Source organism: Aquarana catesbeiana, linkage group LG07 (genome assembly GCF_042186555.1).
Source record: "Aquarana catesbeiana isolate 2022-GZ linkage group LG07, ASM4218655v1, whole genome shotgun sequence".
Taxonomy (NCBI): Eukaryota; Metazoa; Chordata; class Amphibia; order Anura; family Ranidae; genus Aquarana; species Aquarana catesbeiana.
The window spans coordinates 346,985,645-347,011,268 of record NC_133330.1 but is presented as its reverse complement, the minus strand read 5'-3'; the positions used below and the strand labels follow the sequence as shown (position 1 = coordinate 347,011,268).

The window sequence follows — 25,624 nt, the reverse complement described above, 5'->3', positions numbered from 1 at the left end:
AGCATGCTTTTATGTGGGGGTGGGTCTGGTGGCACCTGATGCTGGATACAGGGGTGGGTCTGGTGCCAGATGCTAGATTTGGAGGGGGGGTGTCTGGTGGCACCTGATGCTACATTTGAGGGATGGGGGGTGGAGAGAGGAAAGTGTCTGGCGCTGGATACAGGGGTGGGTCTGGTGGTGCCCCAATGCTGGATACAGGGGTGGGTCTGGTGGCGCCTGATGCTGGGGATGGGTCTGGTGGCGCCTGATGCTGGGGGTGGGTCTGGTGGCGCCTGATGCTGGATATGGGGATGGGTCTGGTGGCGCCTGATGCTGGATATGGGGATGGGTCTGTTGGCGCCTGTTGGATACATGGTGGGTCTGGTGGCACCTGTTGGATACATGGTGGGTCTGGTGCACCTGTTGGATACATGGTGGGTCTGGTGGCACCTGTTGGATACATGGTGGGTCTGGTGGCACCTGTTGGATACATGGTGGGTCTGGTGGCACCTGTTGGATACATGGTGGGTCTGGTGGCACCTGTTGGATACATGGTGGGTCTGGTGGCACCTGTTGGATACATGGTGGGTCTGGTGGCACCTGTTGGATACATGGTGGGTCTGGTGGCGCCTGTTGGATACATGGTGGGTCTGGTGGCGCCTGTTGGATACATGATGGGTCTGGTGGCGCCTGATGCTGGATATGGGGATGGTTCTGGTGGCGCCTGTTGGATACATGGTGGGTCTGGTGGCGCCTGATGCTGGATATGGGGATGGTTCTGGTGGCGCCTGTTGGATACATGGTGGGTCTGGTGGCGCCTGTTGGATACATGGTGGGTCTGGTGGCGCCTGTTGGATACATGGTGGGTCTGGTGGCGCCTGTTGGATACATGGTGGGTCTGGTGGCGCCTGTTGGATACATGGTGGGTCTGGTGGCGCCTGTTGGATACATGGTGGGTCTGGTGGCGCCTGTTGGATACATGGTGGGTCTGGTGGCGCTGTTGGATACATGGTAGTTCTGGTGGCACTTTGACCCTGCAGTTGTGGGGACGTTTCTGATATCTGGATTTCCTCCTCAGGTACACATTGCTGTGCGGCACTCCACCTTTTGAGACCTCTGACCTAAAGGAGACCTACCGCTGTATCAAGCAGGTGAAGTACACGCTGCCCGCCTGCCTCTCCTCCGCTGCTAAGCAACTCCTCATGGGGATCCTGAAGCGAAGCCCCAGCGAGCGGCTGACTTTGGACCAGATCCTGGAATCACGAATTCTTCACCAAGGTGGGTAGGTCGCCCTCTGGGTGCTGCTGTCTAAGGGGTACATCATACAGAAGACTTACCTCTCTGCTCTCCTACAGGGTTACACTCCAGACAGGCTGCCTCCTAGTAGCTGTGTAATGGTCCCGGACCTTCACCCTCCAAACCCTGCCAGATCCTCTTTGCCAAAGTTGCCAAGAGCCTTTTCGGCAAAGGCAAAACAAAAGGTGAGGGCCGGGCGCTGTGCGGAAATGTTAACCTTTATCCCAAATCCTCCATCCTTGGGGCGGGGGCATGCTGGAGCTTGTAGTCCCTCTGCATATCGTTTTTAGTTTCTAAATATTTATATTTGTCTACAGCAAAGAAATCCCCCGCAGAGGACAAGGATGACATCTCCAAACTGGTGACGGTCTTGTGAAGACCTCAATCTGCCGGCAGCTCAGCTACAAGACTGTGGATGGGAATGAGGTGAGTTCTGAGCACCCCTCCCCCACCCTTTGCAGCTTTCTTCAGTGTAATGTTGGCTTTGTTGGGTATCTTCCTCTGAGGAGCCGTTGGCCACTCCTTGCTGAGCCATTGGTCACTCTCTGCACCTTCCCATGAGGAGCCGTTGGTTACCCTAGTCTCTATTGGGGATATCCCCTTCACCTCTGACAGGAAGTGAGGCCACAATCTCTCTGGGGGACACGGCTCCACATTGATGGATTTACTTGCCCTTTACCCAATTTGGCCAATATTGGGGAAGCAGAAGCTCCACGTAATAGTCGAATTCTTCTCTGGTTTGTGAATAGACATGTCATGTGTTGTCTTCGCCCGTAGGTTACCCCAGTGGCTCGTCACGCTCTCACGGGTAGCTGTAGCCCTGTAGAAACACTAACCGAAGAGGCTTCTGGGAAATCTGTGTCCAGGTCTATTCGTGGCAGTCTGGTCAGCAGCGATGGTAAATATCAGTTGGGTAAATTTGGTGGCAGTGCTGCAGATTTATGGTTTGCTGGATCTTCATCTCTAACTCCTATTTCCACAGTTTTAGAAGAATGTATCACGGCGTCTGGGGTCATGGAAACTGCCCTTGAGGTGCTCAAAGATTGCCTGTCATCCATGCCAACAGGTAGGAGGCTTCACAATATGGCATAATACTTTGCTTCCTGCCCCACCCCCAAGGAGCAGTTGGCTGCACTCCCTGCCCTTTGAGGAGCCAATGGCTACTCACTCTCTCCTGCCCTTCCCCTGAGGAGCTGTTGGCTACCTTCTCACTGCCTTGTGAGGAGCCATTGGCCTATTGGCCACTCACTCCCTGCCCTTGAGGTACCTTGGCAGTACTTATGCCCCGCCCCAGAGGAGTGATTAGCTGCACACCTGTAATCATCTCTCTAAAGGACAACTTTTGATTAAAGCCTACTTTGCTTCTGCCATCAGGTGAAGGGCAGCCGACTCCGCTCTCCCGACACGACAACTTTGTATGGGTCAGCAAATGGGTGGATTACTCCAACAAGTACGGCTTTGGATACCAGCTCTCCAACCGCTGCATTGGCGTCCTCTTCAACAATGGCACCCACATGGTGCTGCCAGCCAGCCACAGGTAGGTGGTACCGGGGGTCTCTAGAGTCGTCCATCTTGGTTCCTGTCAGCTATACAAACTTTCTTTTCTCCCCATTCAGGAACGTTCACTACAATCTGACAAACAGCCGCCATTTTGTTTTCCCAATCACGGCGGTCCCGGAGCAGCTGCAGGGCCAGATGAACGTCTTGCAGTATTTTGCCACATACATGGAGAAGAACTTAATGAAGGTGAGAGTCCCCTCCCCCCACCCTTTGTTGTTCTGTTCCCCCCCCCTCCCCCACACCTTGTTGCTCTGCCCCCCCCTCCCCCACCCCTTGTCCCCATTGCCTATCCTGTGACAATGATGACATTTGAATGCTACGCTTGCCATTGCAAAACTGAAAATGAAGCGATTTACATAGAAGTCAGACGCCCGGATGTATGCAAAACCAGCACCGGAACATTCCGTTCTGCAATATGAAATGTGACGTCTGTGGGTCTCGTTCCCTTCTGCTCCCCATACACTGGCAGATCGATCGCTTATCTGCTCAATGTGGGCAGTTTGTTCATCAACTAAAATGACTAAAACAATTGAGATGACTAAAATACGACTAAAACGCCATTTTAGTCAAAAGACTAGGACTAAAACTAAATTGCAATTACAGAAATGTCCTGGAGATTTTAGTCGACTAAAACAATTGCAGACTAAAATGAACACTGAATGTGGGCGACTTCCAGCCAGGAGCAGTTTTGGCATCGAAAACCAACTTCAGTAAATGGGCAGAATGCTGAATAATGAGCCAAGTTGTGTAATTGGTGGTCCTTGTGCCCAAAGTACAGATTCTGTATGAGGGTCACCCAGAGAGAGAAGGTTCTATAGGAGGACCCACAGAGTACAGGGAGAGGACAGGCTGTATAGGAGGACCCACAGAGTACAGGGAGAGGACAGGCTCTCTAGGAGGATAACCCACAGAGTACAGGGAGAGGACAGGCTGTATAGGAGGATAACCCACAGAGTACAGGGAGAGGACAGGCTGTATAGGAGGATAACCCACAGAGTACAGGGAGAGGACAGGCTGTATAGGAGGATAACCCACAGAGTACAGGGAGAGGACAGGCTGTATAGGAGGATAACCCACAGAGTACAGGGAGAGGACAGGCTGTATAGGAGGATAACCCACAGAGTACAGGGAGAGGACAGGCTGTATAGGAGGATAACCCACAGAGTACAGGGGAGAGGACAGGCTGTATAGGAGGATAACCCACAGAGTACAGGGAGAGGACAGGCTGTATAGGAGGATAACCCACAGAGTACAGGGAGAGGACAGGCTCTATAGGAGGATAACCCACAGAGTACAGGGAGAGGACAGGCTGTATAGGAGGATAACCCACAGAGTACAGGGAGAGGACAGGCTCTCTAGGAGGATAGCCCACAGAGTACAGGGAGAGGACAGGCTCTATAGGAGGATAGCCCACAGAGTACAGGGAGAGGACAGGCTGTATAGGAGGATAGCCCACAGAGTACAGGCTGTATAGGAGGATAACCCACAGAGTACAGGGAGAGGACAGGCTCTATAGGAGGATAACCCACAGAGTACAGGGAGAGGACAGGCTCTCTAGGTCACAGAATGGGGTGTGGTGAGAAGTCATTCAGACGTTTCGATATGACATGTACTCGGGGTCCAGGAATGTCACACAACCGGTTCAGTTTAATGGGAATCGTTCGGTGAAATGGGAAGTTCAGTCACCTCTGACAACACTTTGGATAGTTTATTGCTGAAGTGTAAAGAAGGAAAACTTGCTGAGTGTTGCTTTTTATAGAACTTTAGAAGGTTGAAAGTCTGCGTGTGACTAATGGAGGATTTCTGTTCAGGGTGGAGACCTTCCGTGTTATGAAGAAGGAAGTCAGCCTCTTCTATTGCTGCTGCAGTGGGTGAAGACTGAGCATGCGCTGCTCATGCTGTTCAACAACGGAACACTTCAGGTGAGACCACCCAGAATTCTCCAACACAGAGCTCTGTTCTGTCTAGAGGTCGACCGATATGGGTTTTTCTCTGGCCGATGCCGATATTTAGAAATCATGGTGGCCGATGCCGATATAAGATGCTGATTTTTTTGGGCCGATATATTAGGCCAATTTTTTTTTTTTTTTCTCTTTTTCTTTTTTTCCTTCATCTCATAAAATCTAACAGTTAGACCCCTTTCACACTGGGGCGTTTTTCAGGCGCTTTTGGGCTATAAAAAGCGCCTGTAAAGTGCCTGTAAAACGTCTCCCCTGCAGTGTCAGTGTGAGATCCCGAGTGCTGTCACACTGAGGCGATGCGCTGGCAGGAGGTTAAAAAAAAAAGTCCTGCAAGCGGCATCTTTGGAGCGGTGTATACCCCTCCTCCACCACTCCTGCCCATTGAAATGAATGCGCACCGCTGCCAAAGCGCCTGCAAAGCGTTTCGGCAGCAGCGCTTCAGGGGCGCATTCAACCCCTTCCTCGGCCGCTAGCTGGGTTATAAGCGCCCCGCTAGCAGCCGAATAGCACCGCTAAAATGACGGTAAAGCGCCGCTAAAACTAGCAGCGTTTTACCGTCAACGCATGCCCGCTCCAGTGTGAAAGCAGCCTTAAGTAATACAGAACATTTTTTTACATTTAAACATAACAAACCTCCAATCAGTTCACTTGTATGTAGAATTTAGATTTAAAAAAAAAAATTATGATATCTTAAATAAATACACAAAAACAGGTAATCAAAACTTTTGGACGAAAAAAAGGGCCTAACTACTGCTTATTTTTTTTTTTATTTCATTAGTGTATTTTTTTTTAAAATTGCGTTTGAAAGACCGCTGCGCAAATACCATGTGACATAAAATATTTCAACAACCGCTATTTTATTCCCTAGGGTCTCTGCTAAAAAATATATATATATATATAATGTTTGGGGGTTCTAAGTGATTTTCTAGCAGAAAATACAGGATTTTTACTTGTAAGCAACAAGTGTCAGAAAAGATTTAGTCTTTAAATGGTTAAACTGAGAACTTCTCCACACGGAGTTCAGCTCATTGATAAAAGAACCTGAAGAGATACAATGTATCTTCTTATCAGACTTGGCTGCCCAGGGAGGAGAGAATCCTCTCCACAGATAACTACAGGAAACTTGTATTGATTTCTATTACAGAAGTCATTTGCAAGTCCCGCTGAAGTTATAATCGGCTTTTTTTATCAGCACAATCCGCCGATTAAGTAAAAAAAGCCAAATATTGGCCGATATATCGGTCGACCTCTAATTCTGTCACATTAGAGCCGCACATGGCCAAAGTCTCGTGGAATCTCTCTGGTCTGGTGGATCAGCTAGATAACTGTTAATAATCTCTGCCTGGATATCACTAGAACTAATCTGGAGGATGTGACCAGCCCAATGACCCTCCTGCCACCATTTCCTGGTGAAATGAGATCCTTCCCCCCAACACACATCTGGCAACCAGATTTCCTAAAGTCGCTCATTTAACCATAGTTGGTTGCTCCAAGATACAATTGGTGGCCTCACTTGAGAGAGCTGTGTTTCTTCAGGACAAAGTGGCTTCCTTGGTGACTGGTGTGAGGTGGACTATGAGCGGGTTCAGCACTAGTCACTGTTCTAGTGGATGTATGGTAGATCTGGACCAGTAAGTTCAGATTTTCTTTATAGAGAGGTAGTAGTCCTTTTTGGGGGGGAGGCCAGCCTATACTGGAGGCGGTGGTCCCCTTTAGTTTTTTTGGGGGGGGGGGGTTGTGAGGAGAGGCCAGCCTACCACTGATGGTTGTACAAGAGACCTGTCCTTGGTGGTCTTGGCCTGCTACCCCTCTGATCATGAGTGCACCATGCACCAGATCCATTAGTATGGGGTTAGGAGCACCTAGTAAATGGTCATGTAGCTTGATGAATAATGTTTTCCAGGGCATGTTGAGGGAAATGGCTTTCTTTGGGGTTTACGATGTACAGACAGTCCCGGGATACAAACAAGATGGGGTCTGTAGGTTTGTTCCTAAGTCGGAAAACACGTACATTTTTAAGTAACTTAAGTCTTTTGGATAGCATAGGGAAGGGTTATCACCCCTGTAATGTTTTTGCTGTCTGCCCCTGTTCAGAAGATTTCACCTCACTTTCTGTCCCTGTGATTGGATTTTGAAAATTTTGGGTTGTTGTGGAAACGATCCTTGGTACATTGGTACATTTTTTCCCATAATAACTCTTACAGGAGTGAATGTCCCTTCCTAGGGGGAGATTTCCTCACTTCCTTTGTAAGTCAGATGTTTGTAACCCGGGGAGCGCCTGCATTGGGCAGTCTGTCTTGAGGTGTCGGTGTATGCTTGTGGAGGTGGACTTCCCAAAAACGTGAAGGTCACTCCTAATATTTTATAGCAATCGTTAAGCTCCGTGACCATTCTTAGTCGGCTTTCCCCATATCAGGTGTAATGCATTTGTTGCACAAAGTGGTTTCCTGAACTGTATCTGATGGGTTCCTTTTTATTCCTCCCCAGGTGAATTTCTACAACGATCACACTAAGCTGATCCTCAGCAAGCCGCATGATGCATATCTCCTCACCTACATCAACCGGGACAGGAATTCCCAGACGTTTGCGCTCAGCTCGCTGGTGGAGAATGGTTGCAGCCTTGACATGTATCACCGCCTGAAATACACCCTCAAGCTACTGCAGCAGAAAGCGGAATCCTAAATCCGCACCGTCCTCACTTGCCATGGTTGACCTGTTTGTGCCCCGGACTGAGGTCTGGACTTTCCTGCCTTGATGGCTGCTAGCCTTTGGACTTATGTGAACCGGTCAGTCCGGGAAGGAACTGAACTCTGAATCTACAATCCAATGGCTCCTCTGAGCTTTTTGGTGCTTCACTGAACTTCTACAAACTGTAGTGAGATGCTTAAGTTGCCTTCACTTCTGTTCTATACATTTTACTGGCGTGAACCAACGCCTATACTCCCTGCACGATCTACGCTTTCCAAATCATCACCACTCGTGGTGCTTCTCTCATCCTGGTTATGGGTTAAACACTTTCCTTCTCCTGGCTCTCCAACCGGCACACCAAAGGGATCCCAGTCCATGGATGGCTGATAACTTTCAATGTACAAAAGGCTTCTTCAGCCCATCCAATAGGGATTAATCCCGTGACACAGAGCAGGTTAAGCTGTTGACTTGCTGCCTCTAAATTTCTGTTGAACTTTTTTTTATTGTAGCTGTTTAAAGGAAGTCCAACCACCCTCCCCATCCCCCTCTCTCCATTCATGACACAATAGAAACAGCTGCCCCTTTTCAAGGAGTCCAAAGTTTATGGCTGAGCAGCTGCTGAGCGAAGTGTCCAGGCTTTGAATGGGACATCCCTGGCACCTCCCCATCCCCCTGGTGCAATATATAACCTACTACAGCTCTATTCACCAAAGAGGCCCTCTAATGGGATGTCTCCAAAGCTTGCTTCACACAACTTTAGTGGGTCTTATCTCCCACCATTTGGCGGTTTTTTCATATTCCTAGGACTTCAAGTGACACAGCAGATGGTGTGACCTTGGCTTATTGCTGTGTCCATGTGCCATTGACCAGGCATTAAATATGTGGTGGAAATTCAGTGTGAACTTCCTACAAACAGAACATCCAAGTTGGAGAATTTGGCCATCATTGCCCTACCAACCTGTGTCTAAGTTGGCAAACTTGGGCAACACTTTCTCCAAATTCAACTGGGAGCTCTGATTGTGTTAGCCTGGGAGCGGCCCTTCTCAGTATACACCAGGGGAACCCTTGAAATTCTCAGGAAATCCCACTAAAATTTATTGGTCGGTGTAGGAATGCTTCTTACTGGAGGCCAGAATGTTACCCTTAAGATTGTTGGTGTCATGATGCTGGTTCTGCCAAGTGGCGTTGTCCTACCAACCATAACATCAATCGGCCATAGCTCAAGGGACCCCCATTGCAACCTCCTGAAGGAGCTCTAGGGTTCCATTAAACCCTGGTTGAGAAGTCTGGCCTAGGGGGGTTCTTCTTGTATTTTACCGCCTATATATCCCATGTTAACAATCTTTCCCCTTGGCTTGGCTGTGCTTGTTGGTGGCCTAGACTAATGGTGTCACTGGCTGCTTTGGTCTTTAAACCAGAATCCCCTTTCCCATTGGCTTTGCTTGCTGTGCCAGTCTACATCAGAACCCTTTACCCTGTGACAACGGGCACTCACCCCCACACCCCTCCCCCTATCCTAAGTTACCAAGGGTAAATTTTTACTTTGGCATTTGCTGTTCTAAGCAAAACTGCTTAATTTATTTTCTCATGAAAACTGAACACAATCTATAGAAGTCTTATTACTTTATCATTACCAAAGACCCTTTCAGAGACGAAGGGTTGACTCTGTGAATTGGACGCCGTTTGGGCGGGTCGGCGGCATCCTCATTTATCACGGCACTTTAACTTGCACCCTCCCCCACTGACCCGTCCTTTTCTTTTGGAACGCTACATGTTGGTGTTTCTCTATTGAAGGCAGCTGGACATCCCGACCCCCGTTGTCCTCCCGAGAAGCCGGCCCAGTCCAGGCCATTACTTGAAGTCTTTTGTTTCACGGTACGAGATCCGCCAAGGTTCAGCGTGTCTCATGAAGCTTTATTGATCTTCCATTCCTTAATTATGAGGTTTATTTATGTTTTATTTATAAAGAATTGTATTTATTTTTAAATGTATTTGTTTTCTTAGATCGCATAAAACAAACAGGGAAAGTCAAATAAAACCATTTTTATACAAAATATGAATAAATATGTTGATCTGACACTTTGTATCGTTTGCATTGATGGTGAATAAACTTTTCAATCAACCACACGGGCTGCGCTGCCGGGGAAAAACCGTTTACAATTGTATTGGGTGTATCTGACCTTCTGAAGTAGAGGGGTCTCCAAACTTTCTCCACCGAGATTGGATGTGAGAGAAGAAAATTCCTCAGTGTTGGTGTCAGTGGGAGGAATAGTGTCCCATCATTGGTGTCAGTGGGAGGAATAGTGTCCCATCATTGGTGTCAGTGGGAGGAATAGTGCCCCATCATTGGTGTCAGTGGGAGGAATAGTGCCCCATCATTGGTGTCAGTGGGAGGAATAGTGTCCCATCATTGGTGTCAGTGGGAGGAATAGTGTCCCATCATTGGTATCAGTGGGAGGAATAGTGCCCCATCATTGGTGTCAGTGGGAGGAATAGTGCCCCATCATTGGTGTCAGTGGGAGGAATAGTGCCCCATCATTGGTGTCAGTGGGAGGAATAGTGCCCCATCATTGGTGTCAGTGGGAGGAATAGTGCCCCATCATTGGTGTCAGTGGGAGGAATAGTGCCCCATCATTGGTGTCAGTGGGAGGAATAGTGCCCCATCATTGGTGTCAGTGGGGGGAATAGTGCCCCATCATTGGTATCAGTGGGGGGAATAGTGCCCCATCATTGGTATCAGTGGGAGGAATAGTGCCCCAGCATTGGTATCAGTGGGGGGGAATAGTGCCCCATCATTGGTATCAGTGGGAGGAATAGTGCCCCATCATTGGTGTCAGTGGGAGGAATAGTGCCCCATCATTGGTGTCAGTGGGAGGAATAGTGCCCCATCATTGGTGTCAGTGGGAGGAATAGTGCCCCATCATTGGTGTCAGTGGGAGGAATAGTGCCCCATCATTGGTATCAGTGGGAGGAATAGTGTCCCATCATTGGTATCAGTGGGAGGAATAGTGCCCCAGCATTGGTATCAGTGGGGGGGAATAGTGCCCCATCATTGGTATCAGTGGGAGGAATAGTGTCCCATCATTGGTATCAGTGGGGGGAATAGTGCCCCAGCATTGGTATCAGTGGGGGGAATAGTGTCCCAGCATTGGTATCAGTGGGAGGAATAGTGTCCCAGCATTGGTATCAGTGGGAGGAATAGTGTCCCATCATTGGTGTCAGTGGGAGGAATAGTGCCCCATCATTGGTATCAGTGGGGGGAATAGTGCCCCAGCATTGGTATCAGTGGGAGGAATAGTGTCCCATCATTGGTGTCAGTGGGAGGAATAGTGCCCCATCATTGGTATCAGTGGGAGGAATAGTGTCCCATCATTGGTATCAGTGGGAGGAATAGTGTCCCAGCATTGGTATCAGTGGGAGGAATAGTGTCCCATCATTGGTGTCAGTGGGAGGAATAGTGTCCCCATCATTGGTATCAGTGGGAGCAATAGTGGCCCATCATTGGTGTCAGTGGGGGGAATAGTGCCCCATCATTGGTATCAGTGGGAGGAATAGTGGCCCATCATTGGTGTCAGTGGGAGGAATAGTGTCCCCATCATTGGTATCAGTGGGAGGAATAGTGTCCCCATCATTGGTGTCAGTGGGAGGAATAGTGGCCCATCATTGGTGTCAGTGGGAGGAATAGTGTCCCCATCATTGGTATCAGTGGGAGGAATAGTGTCCCCATCATTGGTGTCAGTGGGAGGAATAGTGTCCCATCATTGGTGTCAGTGGGAGGAATAGTGGCCCATCATTGGTGTCAGTGGGAGGAATAGTGGCCCATCATTGGTGTCAGTGGGAGGAATAGTGGCCCATCATTGGTGTCAGTGGGAGGAATAGTGGCCCATCATTGGTGTCAGTGGGAGGAATAGTGGCCCATCATTGGTGTCAGTGGGAGGAATAGTGCCCCATCATTGGTGTCAGTGGGAGGAATAGTGCCCCATCATTGGTATCAGTGGAAGGAATAGTGTCCCATCATTGGTGTCAGTGGGAGGAATAGTGTCCCATCATTGGTATCAGTGGGAGGAATAGTGCCCCATCATTGGTGTCAGTGGGAGGAATAGTGCCCCATCATTGGTGTCAGTGGGAGGAATAGTGTCCCATCATTGGTGTCAGTGGGAGGAATAGTGCCCCATCATTGGTATCAGTGGGAGGAATAGTGTCCCATCATTGGTGTCAGTGGGGGGAATAGTGTCCCATCATTGGTGTCAGTGGGAGGAATAGTGCCCCATCATTGGTGTCAGTGGGAGGAATAGTGTCCCATCATTGGTATCAGTGGGAGGAATAGTGTCCCGTCGGTGGGGGGAATAGTGCCCCATCGTTGGTGTTGGTGGGGGGGATCGGTGGGAGGAATGGCGCCCAGTTGGGGGGGGGGGGTTCTGAAGAAATCCCTGTGTTCCTCTGGGCTGAGTGGGTCTAATGAAAGTGGTTTGTCAGCTGTGCGGCTGCAGGGCTCTAATGAGGAAAGTGGCGGGGTCTGCATCCCTTTAGATGTGTTCCTACTGGGAGTATCTCCCCAATAATGACATTTGTGTTGCAGGGGATGCCAGAAATCTGACTTGTATCTTAGACATCTGGAAAATTGGTGAGCCAATCGCACAAGCAGGAAATGTTTTCTGGGGTGTGTCCAGTATACATTCTGTGTAGAGCGCCTCCAGGTGGCCATATTGCATTTTTAGAACGATCGGCTGCAGATTGAAAAGGAACGTTTAATATTCAATCACAATGATTAGTGTCACAATTGTATACTTTGGATTATTAGGACCAGCTTGGCTTCCTTCTCCTCTAGTGCTAATGGGGGGTAAAGTCACCCGGTCGTTATCCCGGGAACTATGGGGGGTGTTGATAGATTACTGGACCCAGAAAAGGGGCGTGACATCCAAATTGGAGGCGGCTCTGACAAGGGGGGTAACATTGGGAGTCCGCGGTTACCCCAATCTGAAGAATGGAGGAAAGGGGGGCTCCACTCTGTAGGACACGAGGTCTGAGGGGGAAGCCAAACATTTCGGGGGCCCAATAATCACCCTTCATCAGGACCTGGGCTGCTCCTGATAAGAAGGGGAATACCGGGTGATGAAACGATCGATCCGGGTCGGGATTCTCAGGCCTGATGCAGTTTTCTGCCACACGGGATATTTGGTGATTATAATGCAGACCTGATAGAGGAGGAGTCTGGAGACACGACAAATATCCTTTATTGAAATATAATCCATTAAAGGGGCGGGGCCAGGGACAGTCAGCCTGGAGACGAAAGAGCTAGATGATGCTGGACATCTTCCAGTCAGGAAATGGGGCGGGGCTCTATCTGACTTGCTGCACCTTCTAATGCACATTGTGAGGAGCCCAGAGTGTGCGGTGATATCAGAGGAAGACATTCAGTCCAAGAGAGGAGCCGCTACACCTGTGCAAGACTGAAGGGGGAGGAGCCGCTACACCAGTGCAAGACTGAAGGGGAGGAGCCGCTACACCTGTGCAAGACTGAAGGGGGAGGAGCCGCTACACCTGTGCAAGACTGAAGGGGGAGGAGCCGCTACACCTGTGCAAGACTGAAGGGGGAGGAGCCGCTACACCTGTGCAAGACTGAAGGGGAGGAGCCGCTACACCTGTGCAAGACTGAAGGGGAGGAGCCGCTACACCTGTGCAAGACTGAAGGGGGAGGAGCCGCTACACCTGTGCAAGACTGAAGGGGAGGAGCCGCTACACCTGTGCAAGACTGAAGGGGGAGGAGCCGCTACACCTGTGCAAGACTGAAGGGGAGGAGCCGCTACACCTGTGCAAGACTGAAGGGGGAGGAGCCGCTACACCTGTGCAAGACTGAAGGGGGAGGAGCCACTACACCTGTGCAAGACTTAAGGGAAGGAGCCGCTACACCTGTGCAAGACTGAAGGGGGAGGAGCCGCTACACCTGTGCAAGACTGAAGGGGGAGGAGCCGGTACACCTGTGCAAGACTGAAGGGGAGGAGCCGGTACACCTGTGCAAGACTGAAGGGGAGGAGCCGCTACACCTGTGCAAGACTGAAGGGGGAGGAGCCGCTACACCTGTGCAAGACTGAAGGGGAGGAGCCGCTACACCTGTGTAAGACTGAAGGGGAGGAGCCGGTACACCTGTGCAAGACTGAAGGGGAGGAGCTGCTAAACCTGTGCAAGACTGAAGGGGGAGGAGCCGCTACACCTGTGCAAGACTGAAGGGGGAGGAGCCGCTACACCTGTGCAAGACTGAAGGGGAGGAGCTGCTACACCTGGCTGATGACATACATGAAGTGATGACAGGAACACACATCACATCTTCTGATAGATTATACATTTGTGTGTTTAATACAGCAATAGAAATATGGAACATCAATTGTGTAAAAATATATATATATATTTGAATCAAACATTTAAAGTAGAGTTTTTTTTTTAAATCTGCAGTTTCTCTGGATTCTCCTGTAATAGTTCTATTACCTGTTGATCCTGCCAGTAGATCTGATATTTACCATTTCCTGTAAAGAGGTGACAATACTTCTTTTTTAAAATCACAGCAGTGATGTCACCCTGTGAATGGGGGGGGTGGTCATTTGTAATTGGACCCCAGCGTTACAGCTTCAGAGGCTTCAAATCATATAAATAACAGCTGTCTAGTTTAAAGGAATACCCCCCACAACACACCAGTACAGACCCCCCCTCCCCCTACAGACCCCCCCCCAGTGCAGACCCCTCAGTACAGACCCCCCCCAGTGCAGACCCCTCAGTACAGACCCCCCTCCCCCTACAGACCCCCCCAGTGCAGATTTCTCAATACAGACACCCCTCCCCCTACAGACCCCCCCAGTTCAGACCCCTCAGTACAGACCCCCCTCCCCCTACAGACCCCCCCAGTGCAGACTTCTCAATACAGACACCCCCTCCCCCTACAGACCCCCCCAGTGCAGACCCCTCAGTACAGACCCCCCCTCCCCTACAGACCCCTCAGTACAGACCCCCCTCCTCCTACAGAGCCCCCCAGTGCAGACCCCTCAGTACAGACCCCCCTCCCCCTACAGACCCCCCCAGTGCAGACTCCTCAGTACAGACCCCCCTCCCCCTACAGACCCCTCAGTACAGACACCCCCTCCCCCACAGACCCCCCCAGTGCAGACTCCTCAGTACAGACACCCCCTCCCCCTACAGAGCCCCCCAGTGCAGACTCCTCAGTACAGACCCCCCTCCCCCTCCCCCTACAGACCCCCTCAGTGCAGACCCCTCAGTACAGACACCCCCTCCCACTACAGACCCCCCAGTGCAGACCCCTCAGTACAGACACCCCCTCCCCCCAGTACAGACCCCTCAGTTTGCATCACTAATAAAGAATGTGGGGGGGGCTCTGTGTGCACTGCACCCCCCAAATCCCTGAATACACCTGTTCTCCCTTCTTCCTTTCACTGGTCAACTTGGCCCCTCCCGGGAATGGAAACATAATGGGTCAGCAGGTAATAAAGCAGAGAAGACCCCCCTCCCCCCTTCATCATCCTGTCTGTGTCATTTTTTATTGTTCTCAGAGTTCCACTTTAAGAAAACATTACAATAATAAAGCGCTCATTAACTTAACCAAACAAGTGACACGGCGCTGCGAGCGAATAACGTTTCTGAGAAAACATGCAATTCATAATAAATCAGAAAATGAATCTCCCGTCACCCAGTTCATTATCACCTCCACAGACCACCTAACAGGGTCCCTAAGACTGCACCCCCTACAGGCCAGGCTCCTCCCCTCTCCTCCTCCCTACAGGCCGGGCTCCTCCCCTCTCCTCCTCCCTACAGACCGGGCTCCTCCTCTCTCCTCCTCCCTACAGGCCAGGCTCCTCCTCCCTACAGGCCGGGCTCCTCCCATCTCCTCCTCCCTACAGGCCGGGATCCTCCTCTGTCCTCCTCCCTACAGGCCGGGCTCCTCCTCCCTACAGGCCGGGCTCCTCCCCGGGCTCCTCCTCTGTCCTCCTCCCTACATGCCGGGCTCCTCCTCCCTACAGGCCAGGCTCCTCCCCTCTCCTCCTCCCTACAGGCCGGGATCCTCCTCTGTCCTCCTCCCTACAGGCCGGGCTCCTCCTCCCTACAGGCCGGGCTCCTCCCCTCTCCTCCTCCCTACAGGCCGGGCTCCTCCTCTGTCCTCCTCCCTACAGGCCGGGCTCCTCCCCTCTCCTCCTCCCTACAGGCCGGGCTCCTCCCCTCTCCTCCTCCCTACAGACCGGGCTCCTCCTCTCTCCTCCTCCCTACAGGCCAGGCTCCTCCTCCCTACAGGCCGGGCTCCTCCCATCTCCTCCTCCCTACAGGCCGGGATCCTCCTCTGTCCTCCTCCCTACAGGCCGGGCTCCTCCTCCCTACAGGCCAGGCTCCTCCCCTCTCCTCCTCCCTACAGGTCGGGATCCTCCTCTGTCCTCCTCCCTACAGGCCGGGCTCCTCCTCCCTACAGGCCGGGCTCCTCCCCTCTCCTCCTCCCTACAGGCCGGGCTCCTCCTCTGTCCTCCTCCCTACAGGCCGGGCTCCTCCCCTCTCCTCCTCCCTACAGGCCGGGCTCCTCCCCTCTCCTCCTCCCTACAGACCGGGCTCCTCCTCTCTCCTCCTCCCTACAGGCCAGGCTCCTCCTCCCTACAGGCCGGGCTCCTCCCATCTCCTCCTCCCTACAGGCCGGGATCCTCCTCTGTCCTCCTCCCTACAGGCCGGGCTCCTCCTCCCTACAGGCCGGGCTCCTCCTCCCTACAGGCCGGGCTCCTCCCCTCTCCTCCCCGGGCTCCTCCTCTGTCCTCCTCCCTACATGCCGGGCTCCTCCTCCCTACAGGCCAGGCTCCTCCCCTCTCCTCCTCCCTACAGGCCGGGATCCTCCTCTGTCCTCCTCCCTACAGGCCGGGCTCCTCCTCCCTACAGGCCGGGCTCCTCCCCTCTCCTCCTCCCTACAGGCCGGGCTCCTCCCCTCTCCTCCTCCCTACAGGCCGGGCTCCTCCCCTCTCCTCCTCCCTACAGGCCGGGCTCCTCCCCTCTCCTCCTCCCTACAGACCGGGCTCCTCCTCTCTCCTCCTCCCTACAGGCCGGGCTCCTCCCATCTCCTCCTCCCTACAGGCCGGGCTCCTCCTCCCTACAGGCCAGGCTCCTCCTCTCTCCTCCTCCCTACAGGCTGGGCTCCTCCTCCCTACAGGCCGGGCTCCTCCTCTCTACAGGCCGGGCTCCTCCTCTCTTCTCCCTACAGGCTGGGCTCCTCCTCCCTACAGGCCGGGCTCCTCCTCCCTACAGGCCAGGCTCCTCCTCCCTACAGGCTGGGCTCCTCCTCTCTCCTCCTCCCTACAGGCCGGGCTCCTCCTCCCTACAGGCCAGGCTCCTCCTCTCTCCTCCTCCCTACAGGCTGGGCTCCTCCTCTCTCCTCCTCCCTACAGGCCGGGCTCCTCCTCCCTACAGGCCAGGCTCCTCCTCTCTCCTCCTCCCTACAGGCCGGGCTCCTCCTCTCTCCTCCTCCCTACAGGCCCGGGCTCCTCCTCCCTACAGGCCGGGCTCCTCCTCTCTCCTCCTCCCTACAGGCCGGGCTCCTCCTCTCTCCTCCTCCCTACAGGCCGGGCTCCTCCTCCCTACAGGCCGGGCTCCTCCTCTCTCCTCCTCCCTACAGGCCGGGCTCCTCCTCTCTCCTCCTCCCTACAGGCCGGGCTCCTCCTCCCTACAGGCCGGGCTCCTCCTCTCTCCCCCTCCCTACAGGCCGGGCTCCTCCTCTCTCCTCCTCCCTACAGGCCGGGCTCCTCCTCTCTCCTCCTCCCTACAGGCCAGGCTCCTCCTCCCTACAGGCTGGGCTCCTCCTCTCTCCTCCTCCCTACAGGCCAGGCTCCTCCTCCCTACAGGCCGGGCTCCTCCTCCTCCCTACAGGCCGGGCTCCTCCTCCCTACAGGCCGGGCTCCTCCTCTCTCCTCCTCCCTACAGGCTGGGCTCCTCCTCCCTACAGGCTGGGCTCCTCCTCTCTCCTCCTCTCTCCTCCTCCCTACAGGCTGGGCTCCTCCTCTCTCCTCCTCTCTCCTCCTCCCTACAGGCCGGGCTCCTCCTCTCTCCTCCTCCCTACAGGCCCGGGCTCCTCCTCCCTACAGGCCGGGCTCCTCCTCTCTCCTCCTCCCTACAGGCCGGGCTCCTCCTCTCTCCTCCTCCCTACAGGCCGGGCTCCTCCTCCCTACAGGCCGGGCTCCTCCTCTCTCCTCCTCCCTACAGGCCGGGCTCCTCCTCTCTCCTCCTCCCTACAGGCCGGGCTCCTCCTCCCTACAGGCCGGGCTCCTCCTCTCTCCCCCTCCCTACAGGCCGGGCTCCTCCTCTCTCCTCCTCCCTACAGGCCGGGCTCCTCCTCTCTCCTCCTCCCTACAGGCCAGGCTCCTCCTCCCTACAGGCTGGGCTCCTCCTCTCTCCTCCTCCCTACAGGCCGGGCTCCTCCTCCTCCCTACAGGCCGGGCTCCTCCTCCCTACAGGCCGGGCTCCTCCTCTCTCCTCCTCCCTACAGGCTGGGCTCCTCCTCCCTACAGGCTGGGCTCCTCCTCTCTCCTCCTCTCTCCTCCTCCCTACAGGCTGGGCTCCTCCTCCCTACAGGCTGGGCTCCTCCTCTCCCCTCCTCCCTACGGGCCGGGCTCCTCCTCCCTACAGGCCGGGCTCCTCCTCTCTCCTCCTCCCTACAGGCCGGGCTCCTCCTCCCTACAGGCTGGGCTCCTCCTCTCTCCTCCTCCCTACAGGCCAGGCTCCTCCTCCCTACAGGCCGGGCTCCTCCTCTCTCCTCCTCCCTACAGCCTGGGCTCCTCCTCTCTCCTCCTCCCTACAGGCCAGGCTCCTCCCCCCTACAGGCCGGGCTACTCCTCTCTCCTCCTCCCTACAGGCTGGGCTCCTCCTCTCTCCTCCTCCCTACAGGCCGGGCTCCTCCTCTCTCCTCCTCCCTACAGGCCGGGCTCCTCCTCCCTACAGGCCGGGCTCCTCCTCCCTACAGGCTGGGCTCCTCCTCTCTCCTCCTCCCTACAGGCCGGGCTCCTCCTCCCTACAGGCCGGGCTCCTCCTCCCTACAGGCCAGGCTCCTCCCCCCTACAGGCCGGGCTACTCCTCTCTCCTCCTCCCTACAGGCTGGGCTCCTCCTCTCTCCTCCTCCCTACAGGCCGGGCTCCTCCTCTCTCCTCCACCCTACAGGCCGGGCTCCTCCTCCCTACAGGCCGGGCTCCTCCTCTCTCCTCCACCCTACAGGCCGGGCTCCTCCCCCATCACCTCCAATGTTATCACCTTCCTCCATCCTTCTCTGCCATCTCAGTGCTGCGGATCTCCTGCAGCCTCTTTGCAGCCACTTCCTGCCTACACGCTCTCTCAGGGCGGGGACCATCTCTGTGTAATGTGTGCTGATTGGTCACTTATAGTCTCCATTGGAAGCCCATGTGACAGGGTGACAACCATTCAGAGACAGGCACAGAGCGTTGTCACCTTCTAACAGGAAAAATCTGTTTATTTAAGGGATTCGTTGTAAACTGAGGTCAGCGTGTTAAATGTCCGATGAGATTCCGGAGTAATCAGAGCGGCCGGGGAAGAGGATTTCACAATCTAAAGCTCCAGTCACCAAATCATTCAATTCTTTACACAGGATAGAAATCCGCTCCGTACCTTCAAACCCAGATATTACCTTGTAAAAATAGCAGTGACATCATCACCAGGCTCCACCCACTACTACAGGAGGGGGCGGAGACAAGACCAGTCACCCTGTACAAGGAGAGAGAGCAGAGCAGTGGGAGGGGCCAATCTGACTCCACCCACTACAGGAAGCTACAGAAGGGGCGGAGACAAGAAGAGAGCGCAGCAGTGGGCGGTCTTTATTGCAGGACACATTTTGTAGAATAAATAAATGAGAAAAGTGATTCTTATCTCTCTCACTCATAATAAGATCCGTGCACCATGGCGACGGCGAATAAGGTGGCGTTACAATACGTGGCGGATGCGAAGTTATCGGTCTGGGGGTCCCAGAGGGAGCGGCTGGCCACCCTCAGGCCTTGGTTGCCCATCTGGCCCAGTATGACGTTACACACCACCTTGTAGCGGGGCGGACATTGCTCCTTCATCCGGCTGCGGATCAGATCGGAGAGGTTCTGCGCCCGCTGCCCGCTGGTGATGGCGCCGTAGTCAATGTCAGTCAGGTAGTTCCTCAGCACCGTCTCCAGAACCTTCTGGGCCTGGCTCAGGTTGAACCCACAGCCTTGGTCCGGCCCGGTCTTGTAGGTGTTCTCGTAGTGGATCTCTTTGATGGGAGGATAGAGGGGAAGTCCGGAGAAGCTGATGCGTCCGAAGTGGGCCCAGGGCCCTATAGAAAGGCGCCTGTTGGGCCCCGTGGCGCACAGAGAGTTCTTGCGGGAAAACTGAAGGTTGCTGACCACGGAGCTCCGGCGGGAGAACGGGGCGTGGCGCTCCTCTATGCTTCTCAAACGCATTAGTGAGCGAGGGACCATTTCTACGCAGTGCGAGCTCCTGCGAGTCACGAGGGCGGCTGACCTGGAGGATGTCTGTCCCGGAACTTCTTCCGCAACCTGGCGCAGCTGGGCCAGCACGGCCTGTGGGAGGGAATCAGGGTGCTCCTCCATCATCTAAGGGGCACAAAAAAATACGTATTAGAAGTCATTTTCCGCCTTTGTTAAATCTGCAGCTTTCATTTAAATAATCCCTGGTGATCCCGCCATGGAGATCCTTCTTCAGGCACTTCCTGTTATAGGGTGACAACGCTCTGTCCCCGCCTTCTTCAGGACGGAGAGTCTAACTTTTACTGGCAGCTCTCTGTCAACTGAGGAATCCCAGAGGGTCTCTGGAGGAATCTGAATATTGGAAGGATGAGGGAGTCTTGAAGAAGCCCAGTAATCAAGATTAAAAAAAACAACACGTTTCGGCTCCGCACTCCCCTTCATCAGGACAAAGAAACTATCATAAAATAATATAAACTCCAAACACTGGTCTACAAGTATGGAAAATATATCATTTATTATTATTATTATTCAGGATTTATATGGCGCCAACAGTTTGCACAGCGCCTTACAACATGGAGGCCAGACATACATTACAATATAATTCAATACAGGAGGAATCCGAGGGCCCTGATCCTGACGTGGGGGATGGGCTGATAGTTGTGCTATCGATTATGACAGACATCAGGGGGAGGGGCATATGGGGGGGGGATTCTACGTTCGGTTTTGGATAGATTGAGTTTGAGGAAGTGGTGTGACATCCAGACTCATATATCTGATAGTAAATTAGAGATATGTGAGGAGATGGAGGGAGTGAGCTGAGGGGTAGAGAGATAGATTTGGGTGTCGTCAGTGTAGAGATGGTATTGGAAGCCATGGGAGGCCATCAGCCGACCCAGGGAGGAGGTGTAGATTGACAGTAGGAGAAGTCCAAGAACAGAACCTTGGGGGACCCCAACAGAGAAAAGAAGAGGAGAGAAGGAAGTAGAGTTGTAAGTAACGCTAAAGGTGCGGCTGGATGAGGAGGAAGAGAACCAGCGAAGAGTACAGTCATGGAGACCAAAGGAGTGGAGTTTGTTGAGGAGAAGCGAAACTCAACTGTATCAAAGGCAGCAGAGAGGTCCAGGGGTAGAAGTACAGAATAGTGTCCATTGGTTTTGGGTCACCTGATGGGGACACCTGATGAAAGGGGGGACTCTTGATGGGGACACCTGATGAAAGGGGGGACTCTTGATGGGGACACCTGATGAAAGGGGGGACTCTTGATGAGGACACCTGATTTAAGGGGACTCTTGATGGGGACACCTGATGTAAGGGGGGACTCTTGATGGGGACACCTGATTTAAGGGGACTCTTGATGGGGACACCTGATGAAAGGGGGGACTCTTGATGAGGACACCTGATTTAAGGGGACTCTTGATGGGGACACCTGATGTAAGGGGGGACTCTTGATGGGGACACCTGATTTAAGGGGACTCTTGATGGGGACACCTGATTTAAGGGGACTCTTGATGGGGACACCTGATGAAAGGGGGGACTCTTGATGGGGACACCTGATTTAAGGGGACTCTTGATGGGGACACCTGATTTAAGGGGACTCTTGATGGGGACACCTGATGAAAGGGGGGACTCTTGATGGGGACACCTGATTTAAGGGGACTCTTGATGGGGACACCTGATGAAAGGGGGGACTCTTGATGGGGACACCTGATTTAAGGGGACTCTTGATGGGGACACCTGATGAAAGGGGGGACTCTTGATGAGGACACCTGATTTAAGGGGACTCTTGATGGGGACACCTGATGAAAGGGGGGACTCTTGATGGGGACACCTGATTTAAGGGGGCACTTATGAGTAGTCATGATGTAAAGGGGGGACTCTGATGGGGACATTTGATAGAAGGGGGCACAGGGTCTGTTCCCCAGGTGGTGACTCTGTGTGATAATAAACTGTCAATGACTGACACACACTGTTGTCATTATGACCCCTGACTTTTTTACTGCACCCCCAGATCTGACCCTGTCCCACAGAAAAAAACAGGTGTCAGGGGGCGACAGTAGCACCTCCTGGATCAGCCACTGCCCTCTGAAAAGTGATCTACTACGTTCACTTTTCAGAGGGCGGTAAGCACTGCCTGTCTAAAAGAAGCCCATTTATGATAACTATGTCGCCCATCTGCCTGTAATGTTCACAAGGGGATTGTGTGACGGGGTGACAACACAGGAGACAAGGACAGAGCGTTGTCACCCCTATAACAGGAAGTGTCTGAACAAGGATCTTCATGGCGGGATCAAAAAAAAAAAAGATGGCGGTAAAAGATTGAAAACAATTGAAATGACAGTTGTGGGATTTTTCAGGTGTGAATTTACTTTACTTGCAGACCGCGCGCCGTAGTTTGACACTCCTGTGCGAATGACTGTAGCTGTACGGCGGGCGCTTTAAGGGGTAGAGGGGGTGCGCACCCCCACCGCGTGATGTAGGAGCCAATGCGCATGGCCGCCAGCTAACCGCGATCGCTCCTGAGAAGGACAGAACGGGGATGTGTCAGGGGAGCACAGAGAGATCGTCCGTTCCTAGTACTTAGGCGCAGCGATCGGTCTCCTCCCCCAGTCAGTCCCCTCCCCCATGATTAGAACACACACTGAGGGAACACATTTAACCCCTTGATCGCCCCCCCTGTGTTAACCCCTTCCCTGCCAGTGACATTTATACAGTAATCAGTGGCTATGGTCCGAAAATAGTGTCAAAAGTGTCCAATCTGTCGGCCACAATGTCGCAGTCCCTATAAAAAAATCGCAGATCACGGCCATTACTAGTAAAAAAATATATATATATAAATAAAAAAATTAAAATGCCAGAAATCTATCCCCTATTTTGTAGACTGTACCAATCAATATTTGCTTATTGCGATTTTTTTACCAAAAATATGTAGAAGAATACGATCGGCCTAAACTGTGGAAGAAATTCGTTTTTTATATCGTTTTTGGGGGATTTTTATTATAGAAAAATGTAAAACATATTTCCTTTTTTTCCAAATTTTTGCTCTTTTTCTGTTTATAGCACAAAAAATAAAAAGCGCAGAGATGATCAAATACCACCAAAAGAAATCTCTATTTGTGGAGAAAAAAGGAAACCAATTTTTTTGGGTATCACGTCAGTTAAAGCGACGCAGTGGCCAATCACAAAAATGGCCTGGTCAGGAAGGGGGGTAAAATCTTCCAGGGCTGAAGTGGTTAATAAGGAAAACACATTTTTGGCTTTAGACAGACAAAAAAAACCACGCCTCCAGTATTTATCGAACACGCCCCTCAGCGGGATCCGGAGAACGATCGCTATGATGATACAATCTTACATTTCAGAATGAAAAGATAAAAGAACTCACCGGCTGCGCTCTGGAAATGGCGATCGGCGTCACTCACAGGGCCGTTCCGTGCTCAGCGCCGCGTCTGGGGAACTTCTGAAACGCGTAAGCCGTCTTCTGCAATTTTTAGTTGAATTCTGGTCGATTGGGCAACAAAATAAAATGCAGTGAATATATTTTGTGGAAAAATTCAGGACAAACTTGTTTTTGCTGTAATGTGCGGAGTATGAAAGGAAGCGGGACAATGATGGCGGCACGGAAGAGAGAAGTGACCGAGTCGCCTGCCAGTCGCTCAATGACCGGCGGTACGCCGCGGACGCAGATAAGAGAGACGGCTGCAAGTCACAACTTGTCCAATGTTTGTGGAGATGACTCCCATCCTTCAATGATTATTAAACATTCCCAGATTAGTGCAGCGCATCCCCAGCCTGGCAACCGCGCTCCCCCGGCCCCGGCGCCCCCGAGGTCACAGCGCCAGCGCCCTCATCAGGGGGGGGGGTGGAGGGAATAATAGGAGCCAATCTGATCTGAATCTCTGTGCGACGTGTTTGTCATTTTGTCTCACTTTATAGTTTTTCTTTACCACTTCAATGCCGGAAGATTTTACCCCCCCTCATGACCAGGACATTTTTTCCTATTCAGCACTGCGCTAATTTACCTGGTAATTGCGCGGTCGTGCAACACTGTACCCAAATAACATTTATATCATTTTTTCCACAAATAAAGCTTTCTTTTGGTGGTATTTGATCACCTCTGTGTTTTTTTATTATAGAAATGAAAAAAAAAAAAAAGAGAATGTTGAAAAAAAAAATTCTTTACTTTCTGCTGTAAAACATCCAATAAAAAAATAAAAAAATAAAATTTCTTCATAAATTTTTACCAATGAACTGAACAACTGGCTTTGCAGGCATAAGAAACAGAGAGATTATTCCCTCTGTACAGAGCTTCTTGTTAATTGTCAGCACAGAGCTCTGGGCTGTGATTGGACACGGAGCTCTGGGCTGTGATTGGACACGGAGCTCTGGGCTGTGATTGGACACGGAGCTCTGGGCTGTGATTGGACACGGAGCTCTGGGCTGTGATTGGACACGGAGCTCTGGGCTGTGATTGGACACAGAGCTCTGGGCTGTGATTGGACGCGGAGCTCTGGGCTGTGATTGGACACAGTGAGTGATTCCTTGTCCGGGACCTGCTGACAATCTTCCATTGTGTACAATCACAGCGGGTATCGGCGGGTAGAAACAGGCAGGAATGTACCAATGTGTAGTTTTGCCGGTACGAGCCGCCCATCCGCAGTACATTGTAGGTGGGCGGTGCTTAAGTGCATGTCCACCAATCCCCACCACTGTGTACATTTCTCACTTTTTGCTCAGTAAATGTCGCTGCATGGGCACTGCCTGCGGGACATGGGCACTGCGGGACATGGGCACTGCGGGACACACTGCAGGACAGGGGCACTGTGGGACATAGGCACTGCCTGCGGGACATGGGCACTGCGGGACACACTGTGGGACATGGGCACTGCCTGCAGGACATGGGCACTGTGGGACAGTCTATGGGACATGGGCACTGCGGGACACACTGCAGGACATGGGCACTGCGGGACAGTCTATGGGACATGGGCACAGTAAGACACACTGCCACACTGCAGGACAGTGACCCAAATCCAGGACGGTCCCCATAGATCCGGGACATTTGGCACTATAATCCAGGGACTGGTCAGATACCCGTCACCCCCCTTCTCGGGATATATCTGTACTATAGAAACAATGAAGCAGTCGCTCTCACCACACTGGCGGTCCTCCGGTGTCGTTGGGGGTTCTGGTTCTGCACTCCCCGGGTCACATCTTATAAGAGCCTTCGCCCCCTCCCTCCCCCTCCCCCACATTGCACGCTGTGCTGCCCGGCTTAATCACTGCCCAGGAGAAAGAGACGACGTGATGCCAGGCGACCGCGTCCACCACCCGGGCACCGTGCCAACACAAAGAGCGGGTCACCCCAGCAACACCCCGTCCGCCCGCCACTGCTGCCGCCCTTCCTTTGTCTTCCCACATTATTTATCACCAGCCTGTTAATTGGAATATTATTCACTTCTCATTACCAGAGGATGGTTGGTTGTCACCCGAGGTAAGTCTGCCATTAGAAGATGTTCTGGTGAAAGTAAAACTCCATATAATCCGTATATAGATAACATTGGGGTCTATTTGTATCTCAGTGCTGCTGATCTCCTGCAGCCTCTTTGCAGTCACTTCCTGTCTCCACCCACTCCAGTGACAGCATTTCTCAGGGCGGCT

The 25,624-nt window shown here is 52.6% G+C and overlaps 3 protein-coding genes across 5 annotated transcripts in view; 2 read left to right on the top strand and 1 right to left on the bottom strand.

Moving 5' to 3' along the window:
* Positions 1-745: 745 nt before the first annotated feature.
* Positions 746-9,561, top strand: PLK3 (polo like kinase 3). Its single transcript, XM_073592090.1, is given in 13 exon segments — positions 746-931; positions 1,038-1,238; positions 1,240-1,257; positions 1,335-1,407; positions 1,410-1,460; positions 1,593-1,637; positions 1,640-1,701; positions 2,053-2,173; positions 2,258-2,341; positions 2,650-2,812; positions 2,892-3,021; positions 4,647-4,757; positions 7,284-9,561. Coding segments are annotated over 13 exon segments (1,440 nt in total). The 3' UTR covers positions 7,479-9,561.
* A 9,390-nt stretch (positions 9,562-18,951) lies between these two features.
* Positions 18,952-25,246, bottom strand: DYNLT4 (dynein light chain Tctex-type 4). 2 transcript variants are annotated; one of them, XM_073594014.1, is made up of 3 exons: positions 25,119-25,246; positions 23,352-23,467; positions 18,952-20,098 (listed from the first exon to the last, which is right to left on the bottom strand). In XM_073594014.1, the coding sequence occupies exon 3, from the start codon at positions 20,096-20,098 to the stop codon at positions 19,391-19,393; it is 708 nt and encodes a 235-aa protein (XP_073450115.1). In that variant the 5' UTR covers positions 23,352-23,467; positions 25,119-25,246; the 3' UTR covers positions 18,952-19,390. The 2 variants fall into 2 exon arrangements, with proteins under 2 accessions (XP_073450115.1, XP_073450114.1); XM_073594013.1 differs by lacking the exon at positions 25,119-25,246 and having other exon boundaries at positions 23,352-23,797.
* The window catches only part of BTBD19 (BTB domain containing 19), a 150,981-nt gene continuing 148,670 nt past the window's right edge, over positions 23,314-25,624 (top strand). Inside the window, exon 1 of one of the 2 annotated variants that reach the window (XM_073594011.1) lies at positions 23,314-23,435. Coding sequence is in view for 1 of the 2 variants with exons in the window: in XM_073594010.1 (XP_073450111.1) it covers positions 25,438-25,457 (20 nt within the window). In the remaining variant the exon portion in view is untranslated. Of the gene's footprint in view, positions 23,436-25,340; positions 25,458-25,624 lie in introns of those variants that run through there. The other variant, XM_073594010.1, reaches the window with a different exon arrangement.

Bases quoted from the DNA above. Each gene is read 5' to 3' on its own strand.
- DYNLT4 (XM_073594014.1), bottom strand. From the start codon at position 20,098: ATGATGGAGGAGCACCCTGATTCCCTCCCACAGGCCGTGCTGGCCCAG.